This window comes from Oreochromis aureus, linkage group 8 (assembly GCF_013358895.1).
Source record: "Oreochromis aureus strain Israel breed Guangdong linkage group 8, ZZ_aureus, whole genome shotgun sequence".
NCBI classification, from domain to species: Eukaryota; Metazoa; Chordata; class Actinopteri; order Cichliformes; family Cichlidae; genus Oreochromis; species Oreochromis aureus.
Genome location: NC_052949.1, coordinates 12321592 through 12348434, shown reverse-complemented (window position 1 = coordinate 12348434; position 26843 = coordinate 12321592). Strand labels below are relative to the sequence as shown.

Sequence of the window (26843 nt, the reverse complement as noted above, 5' to 3'; positions counted from 1 at the left end):
CATTTTGTCGTGCTTCAGACACTTTCTCAATTCTCCCACTTAAAGGCAGTTGTTTTCATAAATACATACATAAAAGAAATTCTTATACACAATAGATTGCTGACCCAATTTAAATTTTTCCTAGCAAAATAAAGAAATGAAAGGTGGCTCAAGATTTTTGCACAATAGTGCATATAGACCTCTGTTGACTGGCCAATCTATTAATTGAAAGATAACAACTTATGCGTTTGAATAAATGATGGTCAAATGTGAAACAAAACACCAACTATTTCATTGAAGTACACAATTCGAGCTTGAGCTCGTGCTTTAGCTACCATTAAAGGATAAAACTGTATTGATGTCAGATTGCTGATGGTGTTAATTGGCTTTTATTTAACACAAATTGGTTTAAATACATAATTGTAATAATGACCCAAATGGAAATGCATGAAAGCTAAACAAACTGTGTCAAAGATCTACCTGCTGAAACTTTGGTCAGCCAGCTGCATTTTGTATAACAGGCAGACGAATCACACGGAGTCCCACTACCTGACTCCCAGATCTGACTGGATGCTCTATGATCTACTCTCCACTTAATGAGGTGTCATGTGCAGTTTATATAAAAGGTGTGACCTTATTAAACTGTGAAGGAAAGGATGAAGCAATAGTTGGGGACAGATAGACGGTAAGGCTGTGTAGAAAGTCATTTTGGTATAACATCTGTGGGACAAGGAGCCATCATTCATCAAGTCAGAGATAAGATTTGTGGCTCAATTTAAGTTTTGCTGCTGATTTTTAATGTAACATTAAAAACTAGAATATTACATTTAATTAAAGTGATTTTTAAATTCTTTTAAAATCAAAATTTGCCAGGAATATTTCAGATTTTTAATTCTAGTGCAGTTGTATAAAAATTAAAAAGGCAAAGAAAACAGTTTTACATTGAGACTGATGGAAGATGCAAACAATCCATTTTTAATATCTTAATTGCAATCACAAACAGAGCAATACCCAACACAATGTAATCTGAATGGATCCATTTTCAATGACTGCAAATAAATAAACACAGAAGTTAAGCGATTATTGCCGAGAAATAGGCTGCTCTTTAAATCAAACCGCTTTTCTGGGACCGCTCCAAGCTTTCCAACACACAATTCTTATTACTCTTTTCCTCTAACTTGATTTCTGACAGCCAATTCAATTAGGCTGGATATGTGTTGGTGTAAAAAAATAGGCAACATGACAAACTGAGAAGATGGATGGCAACCTTTGCTTCACCATTAAAATCACAATCGCGTCACACTGAAGCTCAATCTACTGCAGTATTACCAGCTACAGCCAAATGAACACATCTTGGAGTACAGTGCCAGACACGGCCATAACTAACCACCCCCTGCCTTTTTTAAAGGGTATGCATGCTAGACCTTCATTATCATTTTCATCAGCCTGTGGTTAAAACCACATCTGGTACACCCACCATCATACGAACAAAAGAAAATAGTTTGTTGTTTTTTTTAAAAAAAAAGCTAAAGAAAAGGAACTGAAAATATTTTATTCATTTAATGTTCATTTTTTGAAGGCAAGTCACGGTGACTCATCAGCCACCTAACTTTAATGGCAGTCAGTGGGTGCGTGTTGTCTGGCTGAACCCATGTTGGAGTCATCAGGCGCCACGGAGGAGTTGACCTGCTGGTAGATGAAGGAATAGAGGCTGACGTCAGGGCGTCGACCAAGGCAGTTCTTGCACTCTGAGCTGTAATACTGCCCCAAGAGATCATACACCTTTCCTGTAACAAGACAAGGAGATATTTTTTAATCTTCATATTAGACTGAAATATGGGATGGAAATTTCATGGTTCATGAGATCATATTATTTTCCAAAACTCATAACAAAAATAATTGCATTATTGCAGTCGGTAAAATAAGTATCAAACACAATCTTCTAAGTAAATATGTTTCTAAAGGTGCTATTGTAATGAAATTCTGACCAGATGTTGGCAACAACCCATCCAATCCAGACATTCAAAGAAATCAAACCATAGTTGTAACATAATTATGTTACATAATTAAGTGACACAGGGGAAAAAGTATTGAACATACAAAAGCCTGTTCATGATGACAGCTTGAAGACGCCTCCTGTATGGAGAAACTAGTCACATGCCACGCCCATTCTTTCACACAGTCTTCAACTCCTGAAGGTTTCGTGGGCCCCTTCTATGAACTCTGAGCTTTAGTGCTTTCCATAGACCAGCGGTCCCCAACCCCCGGGCCTCGGACCGGTACCGGTCCGTGAGTCGTTTGGTACCGGGCCGCGAGAGTTGAGGCTCAGGTGTGAAATGTATGGTTTTCAGGGTTTTTATCGGTTTTCAGCGTTATTCTGTTATCGTTTTTATTGTTAACTCGGTTTTCCTGGGTCTTTTCACATGTGTTATGAATAAATCTTTTTTTCGGTACCGGTACTAGTTTTATTTTGTTGTATTTATCCGCGACACCTTAAAGGCCGGTCCGTGAAAATATTGTCGGGCATAAACCGGTCCGTGGCGCAAAAAAGGTTGGGGACCGCTGCCATAGACCTTTATGTGCTTTCTCCACAACCAACTGAAAGTGTCCTTGGATGTGTGTTTTGGATCACTGTCTTTTGGTAGATGGCAGCAGATTTTTATTTTGATTGTTTGATTGTTTTTTTTAGATTTTTCCACTCATCCTTCCTTTCTGTAGCTCTCCAAAAGTGCTCCATTGCTCTTGAACAATTCTTCTCATAATTATTTTCACTCCTGTCTGAAATCTTGCGAGGAGCACCTAGTCGTGGCCAATTTATGATGAAATTATCTTCTTTCCGCTTCTCGATTGTGGCCCCAACAGTGTTCACTGGAAAATTCAGTAGTTTAGAAATTCTTTTGTAACCAACGCCATCAGTATGTTTTACAACAATAAGGTTGCAGAGGTCTTGATAAATCGCATTGATTTTACCCATCATGAAATGTTTCTTGTGTGACACCATGGTAACGAGACACCTTTTTGTAGGCCATCGGTTGGGAACCGAACCAGTTGATATTAATTTGCACAAAGTGGCAGGATTGCTTTCTGATTGATTACTGATAGTAATCAGTTACTCTTTCCATGCCTTTTCGCACCTCCCTTTCTTCATGTGTTCAATACCATTTCTCTGTCATTTCTCATGGTTACATATAATTTATGGACATCTATTGTTTGATTTCTTTGCATGTATGGACTGGATTGGTTATTACAGACATCTGGTGAGAATTTAATGTCAATAGCACCTTTAGAAAAATATTTAGTATTTACTTATATTTACCTAGAAAATTGGTGACGTGTTCAATACATATTTTCTGTATTTACTTTATTTCTTTAATTGCATCTTTGACAATTTAAAAATGTTGAATGTAAAAGTGCAAAAAGTTTCAGAAAAACCAGAAGCTGGCACGATGCCTGGGCTGTTCCCCTTACCAACACTGATGTTCTTCTGAATGAGGAAAGAGTGCATGTTGTGGACATCTGTCATGAGCTGGCTGTCACCAAAGGTGAAGTAGGCTACATCTCGGCCCGCCTCAGCAGCTGCCAGCATCTGGAGCAGAGCTGGAGGAAAAGAAGGCAGTGATGAGCCTCAACAGTGTATGTGACACAAAATATGTTTCAATCCAGTATATCAACTAAACTGGACTTTAAAAAAATGTTATTTATAGTTCGAAAGGAAAATAACTGAGTATTCAAGTATATTAAGGATTCAAGCAAATACTTGAAAGGAAAATATAGGAGCTAAAAACAGTTTGAACATCCTTTTGAAGTGTTTTCCACACACGTTCATAGATTCACTTGCAAAAACAAAACAAAGACAAATAAAACAGAGGTCTGAAAAGTCATCCGATAGCTTTTGTTTAAAACTGAGAAGTATCAGCTTCTGTAGCCTACAGCAAAAGGTAAGTTATCTGGGGAACTGGTCTCACCCCTACTGAGAATGCTGGATTAGTTACAAAGGGAGTCCAGGTCTGGCCCCGGTGAGCTGTGAATATTTTAAGAGACCGGAAATGTGTCTACTGATTAATGAATGTTAGCACACTGCCAAGTTAATGAGCAAAACTGAATCAACATTTTCACAGGACGTCTGAGCTGAAAATCTCTTCATTTCAGCTGTTTCTCTCCCCTTCTCCTTTCAACTCTTTCCTCAAAAATTATCCGGCAATTAAAAAAAAGGGGGTCTATGTGACGCTACAGACAATAAATCGAGGCAGAGAACAGCATCTGAATTACAGAGCTCTTCCCTGGAGGCACATCATTAAGCAGACAGTAGTGATAGTGCCTATAACGGACTGTACCTTGCTACAGCTAATTAATAAATGGATGGATGTATAGTTTGTAAGCACGAGGGCTCCAAGTCAGATAGTAAGCGAGAAGCGGAGCTATTACTGCAAATTGTTAGCAAAAAGGAGCTCCCTTCGCTGTGACAGTGATACAAAGCACAGACAGAAAGCTGCAACAGATTGATGGACTCAAGCAGGCGATCAATTTCACTATTAATGAAACATATTAACTTTGTCATTTGATCAATAGAAGGAAGCCAACGAACAGGCCTTAAGTAAATGAACGCATTCCCAGAAGACAAATGGATGCTCACACTGATCTGCTGGAGCTTTTCTATCTAAAATACATTCTGTTATATCGAGGAAGAGACTCCAATTAGACTGCCAAGTGCACAAAGATTACAGGAGCCCTTTTCGCCACAAGATCCTCTGACGGCAGTGTTACGTCAGTGCTTACCTTTCAGACGTGTGTCACCTCCGAAAACCCCACAGCCCCAGTTTCCTGTCGCAACTGCTGCAAGGTTCTGACTTTTTTCTTCAGGGCGTGCAAAGCCACAGTAAGCCTACATAAAGACAGCAGAAAATTAGAAATGCAATCATTTAATGTAATTATATTGTAAGCAACATGATAGGACGGATTCATTTTGCCTTGTATCAATGGTTCAGACTGCTGATGGTGGTCCTGTAATTTATGGGGATATTTTTTGGGCCCCAAACGAGCATTGCTTAAACACCACAGCCTACCTGAGTGTTTCTGGATTGCAGTGGCGGGATGTGGTTTGTAGCTTGGCTGTAGGATTCAATACTGAGTACATGTCCATCCATTTCTGATCACAGTATACACATCTTTTGATAGCTTCTTCCAGCAGGATAACATGCCATGTAAAGAAGCTCAAATAATCTCAAACTGGTCTCTTGAACATGACCATGAGTTCACTGTTCTTCAAAGTCCACAGTCACCAGATCCCAGTCCAAAAGGACAACATTGGGATTCGATTAAATGGGATCTTAACATCACGGATGTACAGCTAAAAAATAAACAGCAACTTTGTGATACTATTGTATCAATATGGACCAAAGTCTCTGATGAATTTTTTCACAACCTTGTTGAATCTATGCCATGGCCAACTGAGGCAGTTCAAGCCCAGTACAAACATGGTACACCTAACGAAGTGGCAAAATAGTGTAATTGTCCAGCTGTGATGTAAGTGAAATGGTTTGACTACAAAAAGTAATTGAATATTTGTTTTGTAATAACAGTCATGCTGGTGACAGGCCATGAAAAATAAGGTTCGGTTGACTAGGCTGAACATGCCTTTTTAACACGATGTCATTTAGCATCATTGTTCCACTTCATGGCTATTCACTCAATGTTATCGATTCGTTTGACTAAACCCATGTGCTATAACCAAAAACATATGAAATCAGATGTTGGGTGGGTTTTAAGTGACATGGCAAATTATTTGTAAAAGGTTGTTACATCTGCAGGGGCTCTTAACATTAATGATGCATACTGGAAACGAATTGTAAGTGCCCGTCCTCCAACTGACCAGTCATAAATTCTTCCTGTGAAAGGGCAGATATGACAGTTAACTGAACAATAGTCGAACTGGGATTGATCTTCGTGTTGGTCCATTTTTTAAATCCTTGTCAGAGCTGACAAACCCCTCCATGATTTCTGACAGCAGACCTGACAACATCAACATCTTGATTTTCTAATACAAATAGATATGACAACCATGGGAAGATTACACATAACAAAGAACTTTTGTTTTTGTTTTTTGTTTCTTTAACATGATGCAAATGTGCTAACTGTGATTAATTGCACTAAGGTCAATTATGCTTATTAGAATTCATTCTGGGCGTAATGGACAGTGTAATGAATATGATTATGTTTATTCTTTACAAATACAGTAATCTATCAGTACGTATTACATGCATATGACACGTCATAATTCATCTCTTTAGCCTGAGAAAAGTAAACACGAGTCAATATCATCTCAGATGACATTTGTGATGAGACTTTTTTTCATTTGCTTCACACCATTAAAACAATGCAAATCAAAAGTCTAAAATTACTTCAGTGGTAGTGATAGAAGTTGCCTACAGATTCACCATCATAAATACAAATTTGTAAAAATTAACAGAGAATTTAGAAATTAGGAGTAGATTTTTAAACCCTAGCTGCTCTATAGTGTAGTGGTTAACAAAGTCACTTGGCAGGCTAGGCTGCTACACATATCCCTCTGCATGCAGTGTAAATTTGCCAAATCAAACGTACAGTGCTACCCTATGGGGACCCCTTGTGAAAAATGAGCATCTGAAAGTAGCTTTCTTTAATTTGTAAAAGGAAAAAAAAAACTATTTTCAGCAGCACTCACCATATATGACGCAATTTTCTTTTTTATTCTATCTAAACAGGTGTGAAACATAAGACAAATTGTAGACTGGATATAAAAGATGGCTGCATCTACTATGACATAACCAACTGGTTTGTGGACTAAATCTGTGAAGTTTAGTTCGCTGTTGTTTAGCTATTGTTTTAACTGCATGTGACCGTATTTGGAAAAGGGTACTGCAGTGGCTTGGCTGTGGGGTTCTATGTCTTTCAATTCAATTGATTTCAATTCATATAGTGCCAAATCCCAGCAACAGTAACCTCAAGGATTGGAGGGAGAGGTGGAGCTGGCACACCTGATAATTATTCTCTCTCCCCATATAGCCGGTGAAGGGCTGTAGGAGATGACAGAGATGAAGCACAAAGTCATTAACGCTTACCGGGGTGAATCTACTACAAGTTAACAGTTAGCACACAATGGGTATGAAGGTGCAGCCATTATTCACTATGATAATAAATGGGATGTTAATACTGGCTAATGTAAGACCGCCTTATAACAAAGCCAACCTGGCATGCAAAAAGATCACAGCCCTAATTAAATTTAGGCCTTTAAAGATGTGTGTTAGGGTTATATTCTTCATAGGAAGTTGTAAACAAAATTCTTTCTGCTGCAAAGCTGGCCATGAAGTCTGTGAGGACTGACTCACTTTTGGAGCTAGCTCTAAGTGACCACACTGAACTCCAAAATTTATGGTCCTAATTTCAACAATTTTGGGCAAATACTTTACTCATCGTAACATACAGAGCGAAGAAAAACAACTGCAAAAAATAACACAAAATACAGAGTGAAACAAAAGTAAAAGATGACCTTGTTAAGTTCTCGGTTGAGTCGATCTGGGCGAAATTGTTCAAGAAAGTTCCTGAACTGCAGCGCATCAATGGCCACAATCGAGGTGCATCTTCTCTGCCAGCCATCACTGAAATGGAAATAAAAATTAAATCAAAGAAATGGTTTTCAATTGTAGAACAATGGTTTTCAATTTAGTAGAACAAAATTCTGCCCTGAGTCAAACAGGACAAGGCAATCCATCCATTGTGAGATTTAAATTTAAAGGTAGAACATGAGGAAAACGTATGTGTACTAAATATGGTAACCTTTCTAAATGGGATCTCAGAGTGGGGCCAGCTGGCCAGTGAAAGCCTTGGTTTTTGTGTGGCTTACATGCATTTTAAGGAAAGAATCTACCACTGCATGTTTCCTTCAGTAACTCCTTTAATAATTGCAGCTTAAATTCCGTAGCTACCACGTCACTATTTAAGGAGAAATATATGAATTTCTCTTTCAGATCTATGAAATTCTGTCTGGATTCTGAAAGTAATTAGTAATTGTGATGGTCTATGTATGTAGATGGCAACAGATTTGTAACAGATGGCAACAGATTTGCAATATCTGCTGATTTATCAGAGTTAATGGCCATATTATCACAAACAGATTGCTTGTAACTGGCAACTTGGTCTCAGTCTGATAGAAAACTGACTCCATCTCATTTCGGTTTTATGGCTGTCTTGACATAGCAACTATTTCAGAAGCAATAATTTCACAGGTTCATTGCACACGCTCGCAGTAATTTTGGTCATGCCACAGCTTGACTAGTGTGACTATTTTACAAGATCTTTCAACTAAACCAAGGTGGTGAAAAAAGACAAGCTAATCAAAGTAAGGAGATCTAACAAAGTTACAACAGTTTTTATTTATTATTTAAAAATGTTAAAGGTCTTAAACCAAGTAAAATGACCAGATACCTTGGAGTTGTGTCCAAATGGCTGCCACCCCACTGGTAGGTCTGTGCATATCCTGTGTATTTACTGTACTGCTGTGTTCCTAATAACAAACAGGAACTTCAGGCACACTTAAGCAAGCAACATATAAACATATAAATCTCCATTTTATTTACACATATTTAGAATTAAAGATTATTTATCTTTCTCTTCATGATTCAAAACTAAAAATATGGGTTAATTTATTGTGTTAACATCCAGAATAACAAATCTTTGATAGGTAAAAGGAATGACATTTAAAAACTCTGTTAGGGCTCCCACCTAAATGCTATTAGTGATTGAAAACCCATGTTACTATACTTTAGCGTAAGACAAACAACTGGCTCCTAAACACAGTTCAATGCTTAAAATCACAAGAAAAATTAATATTGTTAAAACAAGTCATGCACACAGAAGAAGAAAACAAATTATTACTATTTTATTGTACTAAATACTATTCAGGGGGTGAAACGTGATCGAAGAGCATCCGATTGCTGACAAACAGAAGGTCAAGTTGTTACCCCTCATGAAATGACGCAAGAAGCAATGACTGACCACCAGCACACAGCGAAGCACTCAACACCCATAAAGAGGGAGCAGAGGGGGGTAGACAACAGAACAGTCAATATAATTGGGCCACAGATTAACTTCCCATTCATTAACACTCATTAGTACCTAGCTGTTGAGAGCACTTGCAGAGATGCTTCATGCTGCAAGGTGAATAAACCAAGTGATTAGTAGAGGAGCCTTGGTCAGCAGCTATTATTAGTAACACATGGGGGAATCTCTAGGGTTCACTCCACTTGACAGACACGTCATTAATAATTAACCAGCCTCTATTTTTTTAAATAAGCAAAATGAGTAAGACAGTGACATACCTCATGTAGTTTAACAGCACTAGAAAAAAAACCTTCTACATGACTTATGGGACCAAAAAATAGTATTTCATGTTACTGCTTAGCTTCAGTGCAATTGACACATTTGAAATTAGAGATGCATACTTTGGAAAGGTCTGCAAAAGACTGAGATACATGCACAGGTACTTTTCAGTCATGCTATTGATGGCAAACACATGTCAACTTGCACCCAGCACTATCACTGAATTAAAAAAAAAAAAACACATAAAGTTGCTACTTAATAAATACTTAAGTGATGTTGATATCTAATCTAAAGATGGGATATTACAGCCGTTGTACTAGATGGTTTTGTGTGCATACACTATGCATACACCTGACCTTTACTGGTTTTCCAAATAATATTTCTTTTCTCAAACATTTTTGCATTTGAATGGAATGTTCTTCAGGAGCAAAACAGATTAGGCTTTTGCTTTTTATTCAACCCATTTGCCATTTAAAAATTAATTCTAGTAAGAATTGAAGAGGATCGATCTTGGCCAGAAGAAGATGTGTCTGTTCCTTAGAAATTATTTATAAATGAACAGGTCGCATTAAAAAACAGCAGGTGTAATTCACTAAATCCTGAAGGTCGTCCCATTCATGTGTAAATGCATCAAAACAAATTGTCTCACATTCTTGTGGAAGACCAGACACTAGAAAGTCAGCAGTGTATCTCATTTTAACAAGTTTTACTTCTGCATTTGAACAAAAGAGGATAGCACATGGGTAAAATATAGCTTTTAATTATGTGTAAATTATAGATGCTGTAAAAAAAAATACTGTCAAAAAATAAAAATCCCTATGAAATCCCTATGCACCGAGCATGAACCACATTTTCTGGTCAGCACCACCATTCATATGGTTCATATGAGTTCTCCTTGATACTATTTATACTTGTGACCGCCCCACTGGCAGCCAGATATCTAGCAATCAAGGAAAATTCAATTAGGATAAGGCACTTTTGCAAATTTCAGTGCAGGAGTACGATCCATTAGCTTCGGTACTGTATGCCAAAATGTATCACAAGGGAACATGATTTACCACATGACCACATTGCAGCAAAGGCTTGGACTTTTACAATGGAGGACAAGAGATACAGCCGGGTTTAATAAAGATGATGGAATGGAAGAGTCCATTAGTAGAGCAGGTCTGGGTCAGGTCTTCCAGCTATAATTAATTCTGGGCCCAAGTAATAAAGTTAAGTGGCATAAGCAGAGACGCGGGAAAGGCGGCCAGCAAGAAGTCTCAAGGTGACTCTATGAGAGCGAGAAACTCTTATGCTGCAGTATGACTGGTGCCTCTAGGACCTCACTTCCTGTTCTTACCCATTGCACGTGCTATGTAAGGAGGACATTTAATTTAAGATGTTTCTATTTAAACATGATATAATATAATCCATGATGTTTGTTGTCCCTTAAGGGTATCGAAATGAGTTGCGGATTAACCAAAAAATTGCAATCAATGCAAAACAACAAGCTGAAATAGGCAAAAACATAGTAGATATTTGGAGTACTTCATAGTGATTTTACTCAGCATGGTTTCAAAATGTGTAATATGTGGCCTGTGCAGACACCTGGATTAATTACAGCAGCTTATATGTTCTATCAGTTATACAAAATAAAACAACTAAAACAAATGGTGCATAAATAAGTCCGGTGGGGCCAAAGAGAGACAGATCTGACTAATTTTTATTTTTATTTTTTAAAATACACATATACATCAATGGTACACAGTCAAGTCCAGAAGTATTTAGACAACGACAAATTGTTTTGTTTTTGTCAAATCAAAAATTCAAGCTGTGAATAAAGTGCAGACTTTCAGCTTTAATTCTAAGAGTTTAACAAAAGAATTGCATTAACTGCATAGGAATTATTTACATTACATACCTCTGACATCCGCCAGAGGCTCAAAAGTAAATGGACTAAACTAACAGAATTTTAAATACTGTCTTTAATACTTGGATGAAAATAATTTTCCGTCAATGACTACCTGAAGTTAGAACGCATGAAGATCACCACATGCTGTTTCCTCCTTGAGATGGTCTGACAAACCTTTGCCCTAACCTACTTAAGTTAATGATTGTTTCTGAGTTTCTCTGCATTCACTTTAAAGCTTTTAATAACTGAGTAGCACACTCTATTGAGCTGAGATTAGATGACTTGGTCACTGAAGAATATCAAATTTCTTTGCCCTGAAAAATGCTTTGGTTGCTTTAGCAGTATGCTTTGGGTCACTTACACAGTGAAACCAATTAATCTATTTCTGTTTACTTCTATCAGAAGACACATCAACCATACTCACTATTGTGACTTGGTTCCAATAGCGGCCTTTATTGTCACATTATATTTGAGAATTTGAGTAGGGTTTGTTTATTTTGTTTGGTTTTTTTGTTAGTTTGTATCTTGGTTGGTTGTCTAAAGTCTTCATCGAACACAATCAAGCCACAAAGCAGACAGGTGCCATCAGCCTCCTGCTGGGGCTCCCTAAGGGAAGCTCTTGTTACTGGGTCTACTGGCCTGTTCCAGCCTTGTTTGTGGCAAACACTCCTTTCTGAAGTACAGTCAGTGGGAATTACTCAACAGAAAGCCCCAACAGCGCAATCAGGACAGCATAGTCTGTCTCCAGAATTTACCGTGTGTACCCAATCAAAAGAAAACAGGTGACAAGGACAGATACAGAAAACAGAACAATTGCCACAAACATCCTTTAGCCCCATGGTGAGTCAGAAAGGGGTAAACTCAAGCTGTGCAATGGGTTCTCCATGCTGGGTGTGACTAGAAATCAATGCAATTTTTCTACTGTCAAATTAGAAAAAGCAAAGCAGAAGAAAAGTAGAAGAATGAGACTATGGCGTTATTGATTTGATCGGAATCATATGATTAAATTGTGAATCACTGAATAGGATCCTTTAGTAACAACTACTGTTTAACAAGGTTAAAGAGTGTTTGTCACTTACCTGTGATAATCAGACATTCATTATGATCCAGTGCTTCAGTGAAAAGACGAGAAACAATTAGCTCGGGGTTAATAAGGAAACGTATTTCCTCTTGAACCAGACCGGACCCAGTGACCCCTCCTCCCACAAACCGATTTGCAAAATCCACCTGCAAATCAAGACAGATGGATGAAGGAAAGATTATGAAACATTATTAATACTCTTGCAGCATCTATTGTTTTGTTTGAAAATGTTAGAAAATAAAGGAAAATATCTAAGTGCTAACATTCTGTCTGACGTTAAAATGGACAGTTTCGGAAACAGGAAGAAAGCACCTCATGAAACGGTCTTTGCCCTTTTTATTCAGTTTGTGACAGAATCCCTGACAAGCTGATTGGAAAAGTGCCCTAAGGTGCTGGCATTACTCAGAGATCTGTCCTCCATGCCAAAATAAACTCTTCCCAGGAGAGGCATTTAGGTATAAGGCTGCCAGTAGCAAATATCAAATGAAGAGAGCAGTCCTACAGGTGAAAATAAACATATTTCTCCAGTCAAAAATACTGCTATTTCAGCCTGTTTGTGATTCAGAACAAACGTACATCTCATCGATTCAGCTCAGAGAGACGCGAATTGATTGTTTTAGTCAGAAAGCACTCATGTGGAACATATAATCTTACAATTTCATCTCTGACAGTTGCTCATTGGCCTGTAGACAGACCAGACCAAACCCCAGGAAGAAGCTGCAAAGGGATGAGCAGCAGTTTGAGAGCAGATCTCCCTAAACTGGTCACTCATCTCTGGGACAGCGAGCCAGCCTCCAAAGTCTGCTTTGACAGGCTGTCAGCACCTCACCACAGCCCCCACCCCAACAGAGCATCCATCAATCCAAGTTGCAGTGTGCCCCGGAGCTGGTCATGTGTGCACATCAACTGTCAGTTTGTGGCAACGGGAGGCAAACAAAAGGTGAAAGCCAGAGCAGGCCATCCTGACAGTACACAGGAAGTATCGTCGACGCAGAAAGCACAGGAGGCTCAGAGGCCTCGACCCCAGTCCCAGCACAAACTCCCTTCGACACATCAAATGCTCCCTCAAAGGCCTTTTCAGCAGTAGTAAGCATTCTGGGTGGAAGACTCTAGAACGAGGCGGCTCAGTGAAGGGAAAGAGGATGGGGACCAAGCACACTCAAACACACAGCTCGTTTGGCCAAAGATTCAATGGGTTCAAGTCTCTCCAACTCGTGCATTCTTCGCATACTCTCTTACCTGAAGCATTCCATAACCATCATCTTCAATGGTTCCTTCACAGGTGATGTGAAGCTTTGTGAGTGGAGTCTGTGAGCTGAAACAGTTTCCAGTTTTTAATCAACATCAAGAACATGTGAACATGTATCCATGCTTGCTTCCAAACAGCCCAATGAATACATCATATAATATTATTTTGACATCATATTATTATACCTTTTCCAATTTGGTGGTTTATCCAGACTTTTTCGGGTGAATGTTACAAGACCTGTAGGCACTGCAAAAAACAAGGTAAATGTTTTATCTTGCAAGACGATTATGTGGCAGTTAATTTTTAAAATGAAGAAAACGTGACCACTCACTTTTCTCAGTGACACTTTTAAAATAGCACATAAGGGTTTTCAGCTTTTCAATCTTCTTTGCAGAGGACCCCTCAAAAAGCCTGCAGATGAGAACAAATCATGGATTTAGTTACATAACTGTTGATATTGTACATCCTGTTCTTTAAACAAAAATTAAAAGCTTACTTCTTAAGAAAGTTGGTTTAACAGAGCATCCCAACCAAATGCCCAACCCTCACAATCAAAATGCCACAGCTAAGAACAGGAAAAATAGAGACACAGGATGTCCACTTTAGCCATGTGAGTTCAGTCATGCTTTAACGTTTGATATGAATTAGTTCACCTCTCACTCAGTTCCCTTTTCAGTCAGTAGCCGATTATGTAGGAGCTCCTTCCCTGTTACGACAACGGAGTTGCCCCAGGCTTGCCATCACAGAGCAATACTCATGTGCCACTTCACAGCACTCACACAAAAAGGGAGAGAGAGGGAAACAGGCCTCCCTCTTTGGGGATACATTAAGAAGCCCCGTGTCCCTTTTAAGCAACAGAGTCCTCAGGAGGCAAAAGGGCAATCCCCCTGGAATATAGCACACATACACACAAAGCTGCTAGCAGCGAGGCGCAGTGGATGGGTTTGAATACACTTTGAGCATTAAGCCCACCATCTCCCACTCAAGCACACTCTAAAAAACCCTGCAGCTCACCCCACATGCCACAATATAAAGAGAGAAATTCCAAGTGAAGGAAATGAAATAATGACAAAAGCTCGGTGCACTGAGAGCACTTTAGGGGATGGGAAACTCATTCATCGCAGTCAGTTCCAGCACTCATTTCTCTTTGTCAGTGTGGACTCGAGAAACAATCATGCCTCATGTAGTCCCCGGGGAAAATGTCTTAGACATAAGGTAGCTACTACATAAGGCAGCCTTTTAGTAACAGATCGCCATACAGTCTTTAGGGAATACGGTATTAATATATAATTATATAACATCAATTTACCTCCTACAGATGTACAGAAGGTATGATGCAACTCAGTATAAGGGTGTATACAGCTACATTTAGTATAACTGCTGGGTTTCTAATAAATGTAGCTGCACTCTGTGGTAAAATAATAGATACAGTTTCAGGAAGAACACCTTAAATGGCAGAGTCAATGTTAAAAAAAAAATAGTGTTTATAGTCATTTTTATCTCAATGCAAATAAGAAGACTGCTTTGAGATAAAAAAAAATAATGTTCACAGATAATGAGTGTTTGTTTTTCCTTTAGATACCCTCTGGGTATTCCTGTGAAATAAAAATTTATTAAGGATTTTGAATAATGAAATAAACTTAATTTCTGTCTCATACCACATAGGATATTTAGGACACTTTTTCGCAGGAAGAAAAGGGGATGATGCTGGAGTTTCTTTGAAATTACAGCACAACCACAACATAAATGAAATTCAGATGCCAGTGAACTCCTTTACTGCCTTTTGCAAAATAGCCAACGGCCTTCTCTATTGTCACAAGCAGCCATCTGAGTCAATGTTAATCTAATTTCCTCTTCCATTTAGGTAATTACAATGTGATGCCAACAGAGATGACTCTGCAGTGAACTGCAGACTCATTTACATTACACCGCCCACACAATCTCCACAATGAAAGCTTGCAGAATTAAGAAAACACCCTAATGTTTGTCGCATGCAGTGTTTTTTAATGAAATGCACTTGTTTTTACATTCTCATACTGGAGAAACGTTCAAGTGCAAGAGAAGGCAAACAGTAGCATCGTTCAAATTCGGTGAATAAATGTAAATTTATGTTCAACGGAAAACACCAGCATCAGTTTGTTCAGAAAAACACTCCCTTTAGGGTTGGCTCTAGCACATTTCTCTTCAACCTGTCTTTTAAGTCATAGTTTGTAACTTAATCTTTGCACGATTATTATAGTTAACTAAGACTAAAGTAAAAACTAAAAGCGGGTGTGTAAAAATTTACATAACAAAAATAAAAATAGAAACTAGACTTAGAATTAATTGAATAACTTTAATGATTTTCTTAACTTAGAAAACTTTAAAAAAAAATGGAGGGAACATCCATATTTCTAGTATTTGTTAGTTTGGTAAAATTGTATTAACAAAGTGCATGAGGCACTGCTGGGCGTGTTTATTGAGACTCTGGAAGTTGTGTTTTTATTCTCGTAGCTGTACCAATTTTCCTGAATCTTTCCTCTGACAAATCACCTTCAAATATTAATAATCAAAAAGACAAAAAAATTAACAATGAAACCAATGAAAACTAAAATTAAATATTTTCAAACAGCGAAAACTTAACTGAAACAAGAAAATCTACTCTGGACTCTAAATGAACTAGACTGAATTAAAAACAAAAAAGAAAAAGGAAAAGAAAGTTAAAATTAAAATGCAAAGAAAATGCAAAACTATATAATATCTCTAAATTCTTGAATTGAGCTCACATACATTTTACTGATGAATTTCCATGATGCTTTTACATCTCCGAAGCAAATTTTCATGAGCAAACATTTTCTGAAACATCTGTGTTTACACTGAGTAGAAAAAATCCATGTGAAAATGCACCAATATCTATCTTCTTCTATGTATGAAAAAAGTTCAATGATAGGCTTGATGGATGATTTGCATTTACCAGGAGCTTGCTGCATGGCTCCATTATCTAACACTCATACTCCTATGTTCAAAATGTTTTACTATAGAATTCACTTTTTGCACATCCTGGGCCCTGGTTTCCCTCAAGCCCTGCTTAATACTTTCCAAGTGAAGACCTACATTGATAATCCTGACAAAGAACAGCATTACGTCATGTGACAATAAAAAAAGCATGCATAGTAAATGAAGTTAGTTGTCCCAAATACATACTTTACCAACCAGATCATGTTACGTTTAGCACCATGAGTCAAAGAGTAGTACATCACTAGATTACCTGAAAAAGTTAATGTCTGGGTAGTTGGAGTACTCCGTCTTTCTAGAGTTCCGTCGGGGGAAGGTGCAGAAGAAGGCGTTGGCGAGCAGACATGCCACCTGCTCCTGAGACATGGTGATGGAGTGGTTCATGCCTGCCTTGAGGAGGGGTATTGGCTAGAAGAGGAAAATAGGTACAACCGAGGAAGGTCAAAATAATTTGTTTTGTCAATTTATTGAATTAGACGCTGAAAAATCGTAATAATCTTGCACCATTATGTGCTTCTTGAATCAACCATAGTAATTTAAATCAAAGTCTATACACCCTCATGCTTGGGAGATTTACAGTTATGGTTTCATAAATAAATTTGTATAAGCAAGGAAGAACAATGTGGAGTTTGTTACATGAATAACGTTCCATCACAAATCTGCTTGGCCACTTTGAGTTTTTAAATGAATCACAGTAGAAATAAAATCAATGCAGTGAAGTAATATTTAAACAAGATGATAGGCTGCTTGGTCAAATTAGGGCACGAATTTTTTTTCCTACTGCAAAAACACACTAACTACATGGCGTAAGATCCAGATGACCAAAACATCTCATCTTATGTGTTTTGAACTCATAATTTTTACTATGATTTTACAGGATTATATGACTTTTCTGATCAATGTGCTGCAGTGATCTATAATGTTAAAGACCAGTATGTCAGTCTCCATTGGTTAGCAACGGATTTACCTTGGTACAGAGCTCAGATGCTCTCAGCGCTAATTGCACCATGTCTGGCAGCAGGGACTCAAACAGATGTTCAGCAGCATCAGGCTCCAGGACCTTGGAGAGAACCAGAGATCTGTTTATATTTGTTGCTTTGCCACAAATATCAGCTGTGCCATTATTAGCTGTTTCGGCTGATTAGTTTGAGACAGACAGAGAGAATTACGAGCTATGATCCATATCAAAATTTTTAGGGTGAAACAAATACTGTTGAAATATCTGCATTATAGAAAATCAAAGGACTTTCCAATCCACAATATGCCGATGTAAAACATCTATGGCAGTTCAATAACTGTTACAGCTGACTGTTCTCTTCTTATACTGGAAATTAAAAAGGGAATGTGAAATATGTGGTGACATACTATAAAAATACATCAAGTCTTAGTGGGACAGTTCATCTATGTTAATAATAATATCACCCCATAGTAGCATATCCTCCATGACTACACCACATTTATGAATCGTATAGACAACAGACATTATATATTCCTTTTTTTTTTTTTACATCCATATTGGCTACAAAATGTCAGAATGATCAATAACAGAGCAATTTCATCAAGGTTACACTTGCATGCCAACTGATTAAACAGTCTTCCTGGAAGAGATGCAAATGGCCAAGTGTCTGAAATAGAAAGGACAGTGTGTTCCCAGCACAAGAAGCCTTGACTGTTGATTTAGCCTTGGACATTTATATTATGGCAAAAGAAGCCTGACTAAACAGTGTTGTAAGTAATGACCTAGCTGACATTGTAAACTGCTCCTACAGGCATTATAAATTAAGGCAGCTGACGGAGGAGACAGTAGAAATAGCTGAGGCAGTATAAGCTGAACTCTTTAAATCAGAAGAAGACGGTGCATCAAATCAGCTATACTAACTCTCTGTATGACTTCATACTGCTCCATACATCACACCGAACTGACAAAGCAATCAACCAAGACGTGGGGGTGTAAGCAGCAAGAAACCAGAGGTTTTCCCAACAGGTCTACAAATTAAAGCAATCTGCTTAACCAAGTCCACGGACATGCGACCATGTAAAAGCAAAACATACGTGCTCCTAACTGTAAATACAGCACTGGCTGGGCGGATGAAAGAGAAATGAACATAACTGATGCTGTCTGTCAACAGCTGTTCACTTATTCATAAGGAATCCGTCCTCAGATGAATATTCAATGAAACTGCCTGGCCCATCACTCCATGCTATTCAATCCCTCCTTTTCTCTGACACTCAAATCATACAATGTGGCAAGGAGCACGGGAGAAGTCAGGAGGTGAAAAGCTGCGTGCATTATTCTACAGTGTTCGCTTTTCCACACAACTGGAAATAATACAAACACTTTTATTTTTAATTAAATGTCAACAAATACTAAACTCTACTTGCTCTCTTGGATCATTTCCACCCATGGAGACTATTGGCTTATTCCAGGGTTAATTCTGGGGTTCAACTGGGAGAATTACCCTTTAGTAGAAATTAGTTCCCATGAAACTATAAAAAGCAGAAGACTAATAGTTATTTAAATGTATTGTGTCATTTGTGCATTTAAAAAACAAGCAATCTTATTTTTCAGTTTATTATAGAATTATCATTCAATAAAATATTGTATCTAAAAGAGCTTATAGGATTAATATATGAAACTGTGTTTCCATTATTAGAATAACTGTCTTTTAATTCTTTATTTTTTATTCCCTTGGCATCTCCTGTATTTGTAATAATGTCTACTGTGGCTAATTTTATTGTGTTTAAGGAGCAATCCTTAAAAAATGCATCTGTGCCAGAACAAAAAGAGCAAAAATGTCTCAAAAGAAAATAATATTTTTGCTTTGAAAATAAAAAAGCTGGTCATGACTGCTTTGTTACTGTGTCACAGTAAAAACATTGACTCTGCAACAGCTCGGCTGTTTTCTGTGCAGGAATGTACTTAGGTTAATAAAGTTACTGTAAGATGACAATAAATCAGATGATTTTAATCATTAATAAAGAAACCTCTGCTCTGGCAGCTACGTAAAATGCATGCTGCCGAATCTTATAAATTGTGCTCCTGCATGACAGTGCTGCTGTTTCATTAAGACAAAGGAAAGAAGCTGATGCTTTACATTTGTTCTGAAAACAGATTTCAAGAGCTGTTTGTGAGTTTGTGATGCTGATGGAGCTAGAGCTGAGCTCTAACAAGCAGTGATTTAGTTATCGGGAGGTGGAGCTCGGCTCTGGTGGACCTCAGCCCTTTAATATATTATAAAAAATCACAGATTTGTAACACATGAAAGTTCTGAGTAAATTCTATATGGCACAAAAGTAAAAAAGTTACGTACGGTTCCCATCAGTGACACTTATGTCACTAGTTATCAGCTAGTATCAAACATAACCCTCAATTATACCAATTTTTGTTTTTACAATTTAGCAGTCAAATGTGCACACAACCAGATGTTTGATGTCTCTATCTACACTTTACAGGGGGCCTCATCTAAAATGTAACTTTATTTGAAATGTTAATTGGTACTTGGTTTTTTGTATGATATAAGACAACTTTGTCATTCAATTTGACAAATGACACAATCCAAAGCCAGCTGAAACAATAATACTTAACCTATGGCTAAAGCCTCTCAGCCTCAACATGTTGAAAATTTGCTAACAGAATTCCCTTTATAACATAAATTATATCATACATACACCATACAATTTATTTAACATCATAAGGCTGGAATAAATCAGATTCCGGGAATGTAAACTCAACCACTTTCATTTCTGACAAGTTACTAAATGTGACCTTTTGACTAAAGACCAAATATTTTCTCTCGACTCCCATTTTGCCTGTAAAGGGCTGCAGGATTCTGTCCCACTGTTAAATCCATTATTGCTCAGCAAAATAACAGAAACCCATTTGGTATAATGACATTCATGAAAAAAGGTTTTACGTGTCCTTTTTCATGCGGCATAAGAGATATCAGTGAAACATATAGCTGATCCCCTTCATGAGGCAGATAGTAGTACAGTCCTCTGTGATTCTCTACACAGAATGACACAGAGCACATTAAGACAACAGATGATGGATGGGATCCAAACAAGTCCGGAGAAGACGCTGACAACTCTGAGCAAAGACCAATGAACCAACAGTGCTCTGGAAATTATGATGCAACTCAGGCTCATCTTTGTTTGTGCTTTTACTTAGCTCGGGACAGTACAAAAAAAAATCATGTAAACAACATCTTAAAGCCTGTGAAATTCTCTATAATTATGAGCAACCTTCACTCTCATGGCTGTAATGCTGCAAAAGCAAAGTTTAAAAAAGGGCAAAACAAATCAAATCTTTTCAAGGGGAATCTATCAAAACTTGATTTACTTACATTAGTAAGAGAACTTTAGAACAATTTATAATTACCTTATATTCTCCTTTAAAACAATTATCTTAAGTTTTTCTAAGGTACAAGTAGAGGCAGGCTAACGATTGTAACATTTTAATATCCATTTAATGAAGTCCAGGTGTGGATGGCAAGGATTTAACCAGACGAATCTCTCTTAGTATCAATAACCTCAAACAAGTTTTGTCTGTCTTCATAGTATTTGCAATTATGGAGCTGCAAATTTGGTTATTAGTCTTATCTACTGATACTGATTCATGCTGCTTTTTAATAGTGTTTTTATAGCAGAATAATTAACAGATGAACACGGTGCTTTCTGCTGGCAATTAAGCATCGTGATTGGACAGTTAATACTTTATTAGACTACAGCTAATCCTTTGACATCTACAAGATGTGCTTGTGTGTGATTACAGACCTCTGTGTCAGTATTAATTCAATGACAGCTCCAAACAAAATAAGCTTAATTCACTATATTTTCAATGCGATTAAAAAAAATGAACATATAGCTATGCTGTTTACCTTTGTGCAATACAAATGAAGCGCTGTGAAGTCCCATTTCTTGGCATGTGATGGACTGTACTTCAACATTGCATTCTGTAACATCACAAAAATAAACATATAAGATTGTTAATCAAAATTAATCTTAAACATCACTTCAAGTCACAATTACTACATATGTATGCATACCTGCATTTTTAAAGTGTCAGCTTACTTAAATTCTCTGACAGTATGCTTTTTGGTTTCTGGGTTAATCATGCCATCTTATGGTAGAGTCTGGTAACAACAACTGAGACATACTAGAGGAGACATACTATGTCTTGCCAATGAAGGGACAAAGATATAAAACGTACCTTCAGCTCATGTGGATTTGTAAATGTCTTGTTTAAAGTTTCCTTGATCAGCTCCCACCGACTTTTATTCTGCAGTTCTTGTGTTTCCTGTGGAAGTATAAATTTCAATAAAGTTCTGAGATGTTTTATGCACAAACAATGAGCTGTTTTGTTGTACTTCACGACTTCAGAGCTGTGAGGAATCTTTACAGCTTTTGTTGAAGGAATAACCCCAGCCTGGATGAATAAGCATCATATGCTTTGCTATTTTTTGACATCTTGCCAGCTATAATGTTGCAAACTTTATAAAAGAGTTAAAGTGAGCTAGCAGGATCCGGACCAGCATTAATGAGTTAGTGAACCACATTTTAGAGTCCATTGAATACACAAAAATATCAAAGGAGTTAATTTTTTTTGTGTGTTGCAGCCTGGTGCTGCTTACCTCTGATATCAGCGAGAAATTAACGCCACCCCATGGTCCCATCTGCACACTGCACACACTGTTTTTTTTTTTTACTTCTCATTCCTGTCATGTGTTCATGTCATTAAAGCAAGTAAAGTTGCAGTTTTGGGACTTTAGCAATTCATGAGCAACCATAAACAGAGTTTAAGATGCTTCTTTTTCAAATGCAGCTCAACAAATATCAGCAAACATACAAACTCCCTCTGTGCAGTTTGTATCACAACCTGTGATTTTTAATTGTTCTATTTCCCTAGAAGAAAAATCTTAATGTGTGAGAGCTTTACTCTCTGAAATCAAGAAAAAGGCATGAAAGAGAGGACAGGAGAGAAAGATAATATTGAGGTCAAAGGTAAGGCCTAAGCAGGTGACATTTGATAAACAGTAAATTTAAAGGTAATGCATTAAGTTTTAATTCATGTAAGATTTTTTAAAATCACAAAGTACATTGATACATGAAGTGTTCCTGACGTTGTTTATTATTAATTCAAGTTTTTGATTTAATATAAAGAAATCTTTAAAAACTAACTGAATTATGATAACTTTATGTTATCAAAGGTTATTATAGACAGTAAACAAAGGCTAAACTGGGTACAGTTTACAGTGATGGCCTATGTAGCACTGGTGCAGAGAAGCTTCTAGCGTCCATGGTCACTGTTATGTTAGGACACTATACGAGTGAGACGTGGCACTCAAAAAACTATGTGATTGGCTATTTGAGCATGAAGCGTCACTGCCTCGTCAGATTGGACGGTGCACCGTGCACATTTCTTCTAAATATTCTCTTTTCCACATACTATGAATTTACTATGATTGTTTTTTTACACACATCCTGTTTTTTACATCTATCCATCATCCATAGTTTCTCCATCTAATTATGGTTCCCTTTAGACTCCTTAGAGAATTAAATAGTTACCATCAGTAATGTGTATCATGTGACTGCACTGACTACATAACCCACACTAAACAACTTAAGTAGAACTTGCGAATTTATGCCCTCAACCTGTAACTTACTGTGCATTTTTTTAATTCATATCAAAAATAAGTTTTAAACACTTGAGCCTTTACCTCATCTTCTATAGGAAATAAGTTCCTGCTGGAACAAGGCATCTTGACATGTACATCATTCCACGCATCCTGAAATCTAGTGGGATATGGAACAGGAACTTTATCCTTTTTAAGAAGATCTGTCTGTTAATGAGAATCAAAATGAATTACATTAGTATGGACATTCCACGTGTGCAAACCAAACAGTCTTATGATTAGTAATACAAGTATGTGTACTCTATATACTCATGATAAACACTGAGATAAAATCACATCAAAATCTCTTAAAATCACATGTGAATTTCAATTTCAAACTTCACTTAACATTAACTTCTTGAATTGTTAGGTTTAACATTAACTTCTTGAATTGTTAGGTATATTACTATATCTGTGCTGTGATCTGAATAAAAGAGAACTGATCAAACCCTAATCATCACGGTGTGATGGCCAGGAACATCCTTCAGCGGAGAAAGTGGTTCACCACATTCTGGCATCCTCTTTAGCTCACTTATTGGTGTCCCGAGCCAACTGACTTCAGAAGGGTTAGTTTCCTTTTCTGTACCTTGTTTCTCTGGAGACTTTTCTGATCTGCGTCGTTTCACAGGAAAATCTGGTGATGACACCCCCGAAAAGAAGTCTGTAATTTTAGAATTTAGTTTGACTGAACCATCGGAGGTTGATGGGCATGTGTCCATTTTTGTTTTTTCTAAATCACCATCACTTTGAAGCAATGTTGGTGTAAGATCACTCCCTGCAGAATCTTTGGAAGCTGGTGATACAGGAGGATCTTGATCTAAGTCTGTTGGAGTTAATGGCTGGGTTTCTTCATCTGTGTCAGTGACAAAAAGTATTTCAGCTTCTTTGGAGTCTAAAGACTGGGCTGAGGTGCTTTGAAAACCATCATCATCCATCATTTCTTCATCATTTTGGGTTTGGCACACATCTCCTGTACTCGAGGTTTCCACTGGTTTGATCAACCATCTTTCAAGAGTATTTCTGAACTTTTGTTGCTGTCTGGGACCAATTCTTTGAAGGCGACCTTTCATTTTGACACCTCGTAAGTCACCTGCCCTACTTGTTTTTGGCCTTATTGCCACCTTTGTCTCGGTTTTATTTTCCATTCTTTCTTGATCTGAAGTCGCAGCACCGACGCTCTGACTACTCGAAAGTGAGCCTGACAAATAAAACACAGAATTTTTATTTTACAAAGGGGGGGCACTACAATGTAGTAATATGCTCTGCAGGGGAAAAAAAATATTTTTAGACAAATACCTCCACGAGAAGATGAAGATGACAATGGAGCACTTGTTTCCACCTTTAGTCTTTTTGCTAAAGGTTCTAAGTCTGTCAGTGCAGTCATTCTACAAAAGAATAGAACAACACATAAAACATGTCCGTGCCGCGCGGATTCAATTTAAACTTGAAGACTGTACCGTACATGTGCACTTACAGGACAACTTGAGCTGACGCCAAAAATAAGGTGCTGTTTTTTGCACAGACTTGATTCTTATACAGCCCCTTTTTCAGTAGATGAACAAATCCTAAAAAATGGTGCGCAGCCATACATAACGCAATCTATTCTTAGAAAGTAGATGCCAGTGCTTTAGTTGTGAACGTAATTACTAACGTAGCCCATTAACTTACTCGTTATCACACTAAAAATTTAATGCATGCCAATAAAGGGAAACATATGTTTGCATTTCACATTCAGCAGATAGTTGATAGGCTATCTACAAACGACTCACGTAGTCGTAGCTTTTTAGTTAGCCTACGTGCTAACTATTTTTGAACCAACAATGATCCAAAAAACTTGAGCAGCTGCTGTGTTAATCGATAGCGTTTTACTTGGAAAGAAACTCGAAGGACAGCATAGGAACTTTTCCAGCCTTTTGTTATTGTTAAACCGTAGACCCGTACTTTTTTACTTTCACTGAAGCGATGCTACAGTTCACTAGCACTGTCACCAGTGCCTTTAAAAACAACAAACACTTCCGTGAGAGTGACGTAAGATGTCTACGAGAAAAACGCGATAACTCACACGTACATCACTTGAAAGCGCCCTTCGAAGGCCGGAAGTCTAACCTGCTCTTGTTGCATCACAGCCATCACACGATACTACAGACGTGGTTTACAGCATTGTTTTATAGAAACAGAGAAAATCTTTATTTTTATCATGTTACGTAAGTGTTTCACATATTTGAGGCGTATTTGAGAGCTCATTCCATTCAACAGCTCTACACACACCTGTCATAAAAGTCCACACATATAATTAAAATTAAATAAGTGCACCAATGCATACCTATTGTATGACAAATATTTTAAATTGCTGTAATTTTCTGCCTAAATTTATCATACCTGTCTTTCCCGTCAAAGGAGGTTCCTTATTACAAGGAAGCAAAAAACAGGTAGACCTACTTTGGTTTGCCTTGAATTAGGTATAAAAGACACTCAGTAGACTCAATAGGCACGAGACCTGGATACTTCAAGGATCATCATGGTCAGATCATACACTCTGATCACTATTTTCTTGCACTTTCATGTTTCTGGGATTGATAGCAGAGGTGAGACACATTTGATATGAGCTCAATGTTGTGTTGTTTGTCTGCTGACCTTTCTCTTTTGTACACTCATAATTACACTCGACGATTGCTACATATTGTTGTTCATTTGTATTTTCATTATTACCCCGACTAAGAGCTTTGTTTGCTCTATAGTGTATACTTAATTCTTTATCATTTAAAAGGATTGGATCGCGGAAATCTGATTGTGTTTTGGGTGTTGGCATTTAAAAGACCTTGTACTGATAGGTGATAATGAGATTATAAGTGAGTACTTCTCAGTATTTATAGTATCTTACTGAATTTACCTTCCAGATGTTTTCCATGGGCTTTCCAAGTATTCCATTGTAAATCCTCAGGTGATTCACAGATGGTCTAGCAGCATTAACAGTCCACGACATTCAAAAGAGGTGGGTACCTGATACCTGACCGAATCGTCTTTTCAGCAGATGGTCTAATATGGAGCATTTAACATTTTTTGTATACATTTAGAAATATGGAGATGAGACCTTGTCATATGCAGTCACTATAGACAATAAAAAGCACATCCTTCATCTGAAAAAGAACAGGTATGTGCAGAATTAGGCCACACAGATATTAATGTAAGTTCCTTTTTTGTGCTTTAAAAGAAAAAAAAAAAAGATTTCTCTTCCATTCAGAGACTTCTTACACTCAAATTTTGTTCAGTATTTGCGTGATGCCACCGGTAACTACGACACATCATATCCAGCAAATCAAGTAAGTTTAAGCTCAAACTCACTTGTAAGGCTGGATCTGAAGACTAGTTCTAAAACCTGTTTTTTTCTTTGCATTTCCCAGGTGCATTGCTATTACCACGGAGAAGTGGAAGGATATAAGAATTCACTTGTAGCAGTTAGCACATGCTCTGGTCTAAGGTATAAACAACTCTATTTCATCTGGAGTCAGGCTAGTTTCATACTCCTCCTGATAACTGGAAGTGGCTTTCTAGTTCCTCCTTCAATGTTAGGATCCCTGCGTTTTGGTCCCAGTTTTTTTGCGTTTTTTGTTGTTTTCCCAT

At 37.6% G+C, this 26843-nt stretch overlaps 1 protein-coding gene across 2 annotated transcripts; it reads right to left on the bottom strand.

Moving 5' to 3' along the window:
- Positions 1 to 933: 933 nt before the first annotated feature.
- Positions 934 to 25223, bottom strand: LOC116327472 (poly(ADP-ribose) glycohydrolase). 2 transcript variants are annotated; one of them, XM_039616346.1, is made up of 18 exons: positions 24697 to 25223; positions 24519 to 24607; positions 23962 to 24420; positions 23672 to 23856; positions 23268 to 23390; positions 21761 to 21847; positions 21429 to 21503; positions 17519 to 17611; positions 16805 to 16959; positions 13889 to 13968; positions 13743 to 13803; positions 13548 to 13623; positions 12307 to 12454; positions 8440 to 8518; positions 7505 to 7613; positions 4756 to 4861; positions 3448 to 3576; positions 934 to 1766 (listed from the first exon to the last, which is right to left on the bottom strand). In XM_039616346.1, exons 1-18 carry the CDS (start codon positions 24807 to 24809, stop codon positions 1591 to 1593), a joined length of 2343 nt encoding a protein of 780 aa, XP_039472280.1. In that variant the 5' UTR covers positions 24810 to 25223; the 3' UTR covers positions 934 to 1590. The 2 variants fall into 2 exon arrangements, with proteins under 2 accessions (XP_039472280.1, XP_039472279.1); XM_039616345.1 differs by having other exon boundaries at positions 23672 to 24420.
- Between the last annotated feature and the right edge of the window lie 1620 nt (positions 25224 to 26843).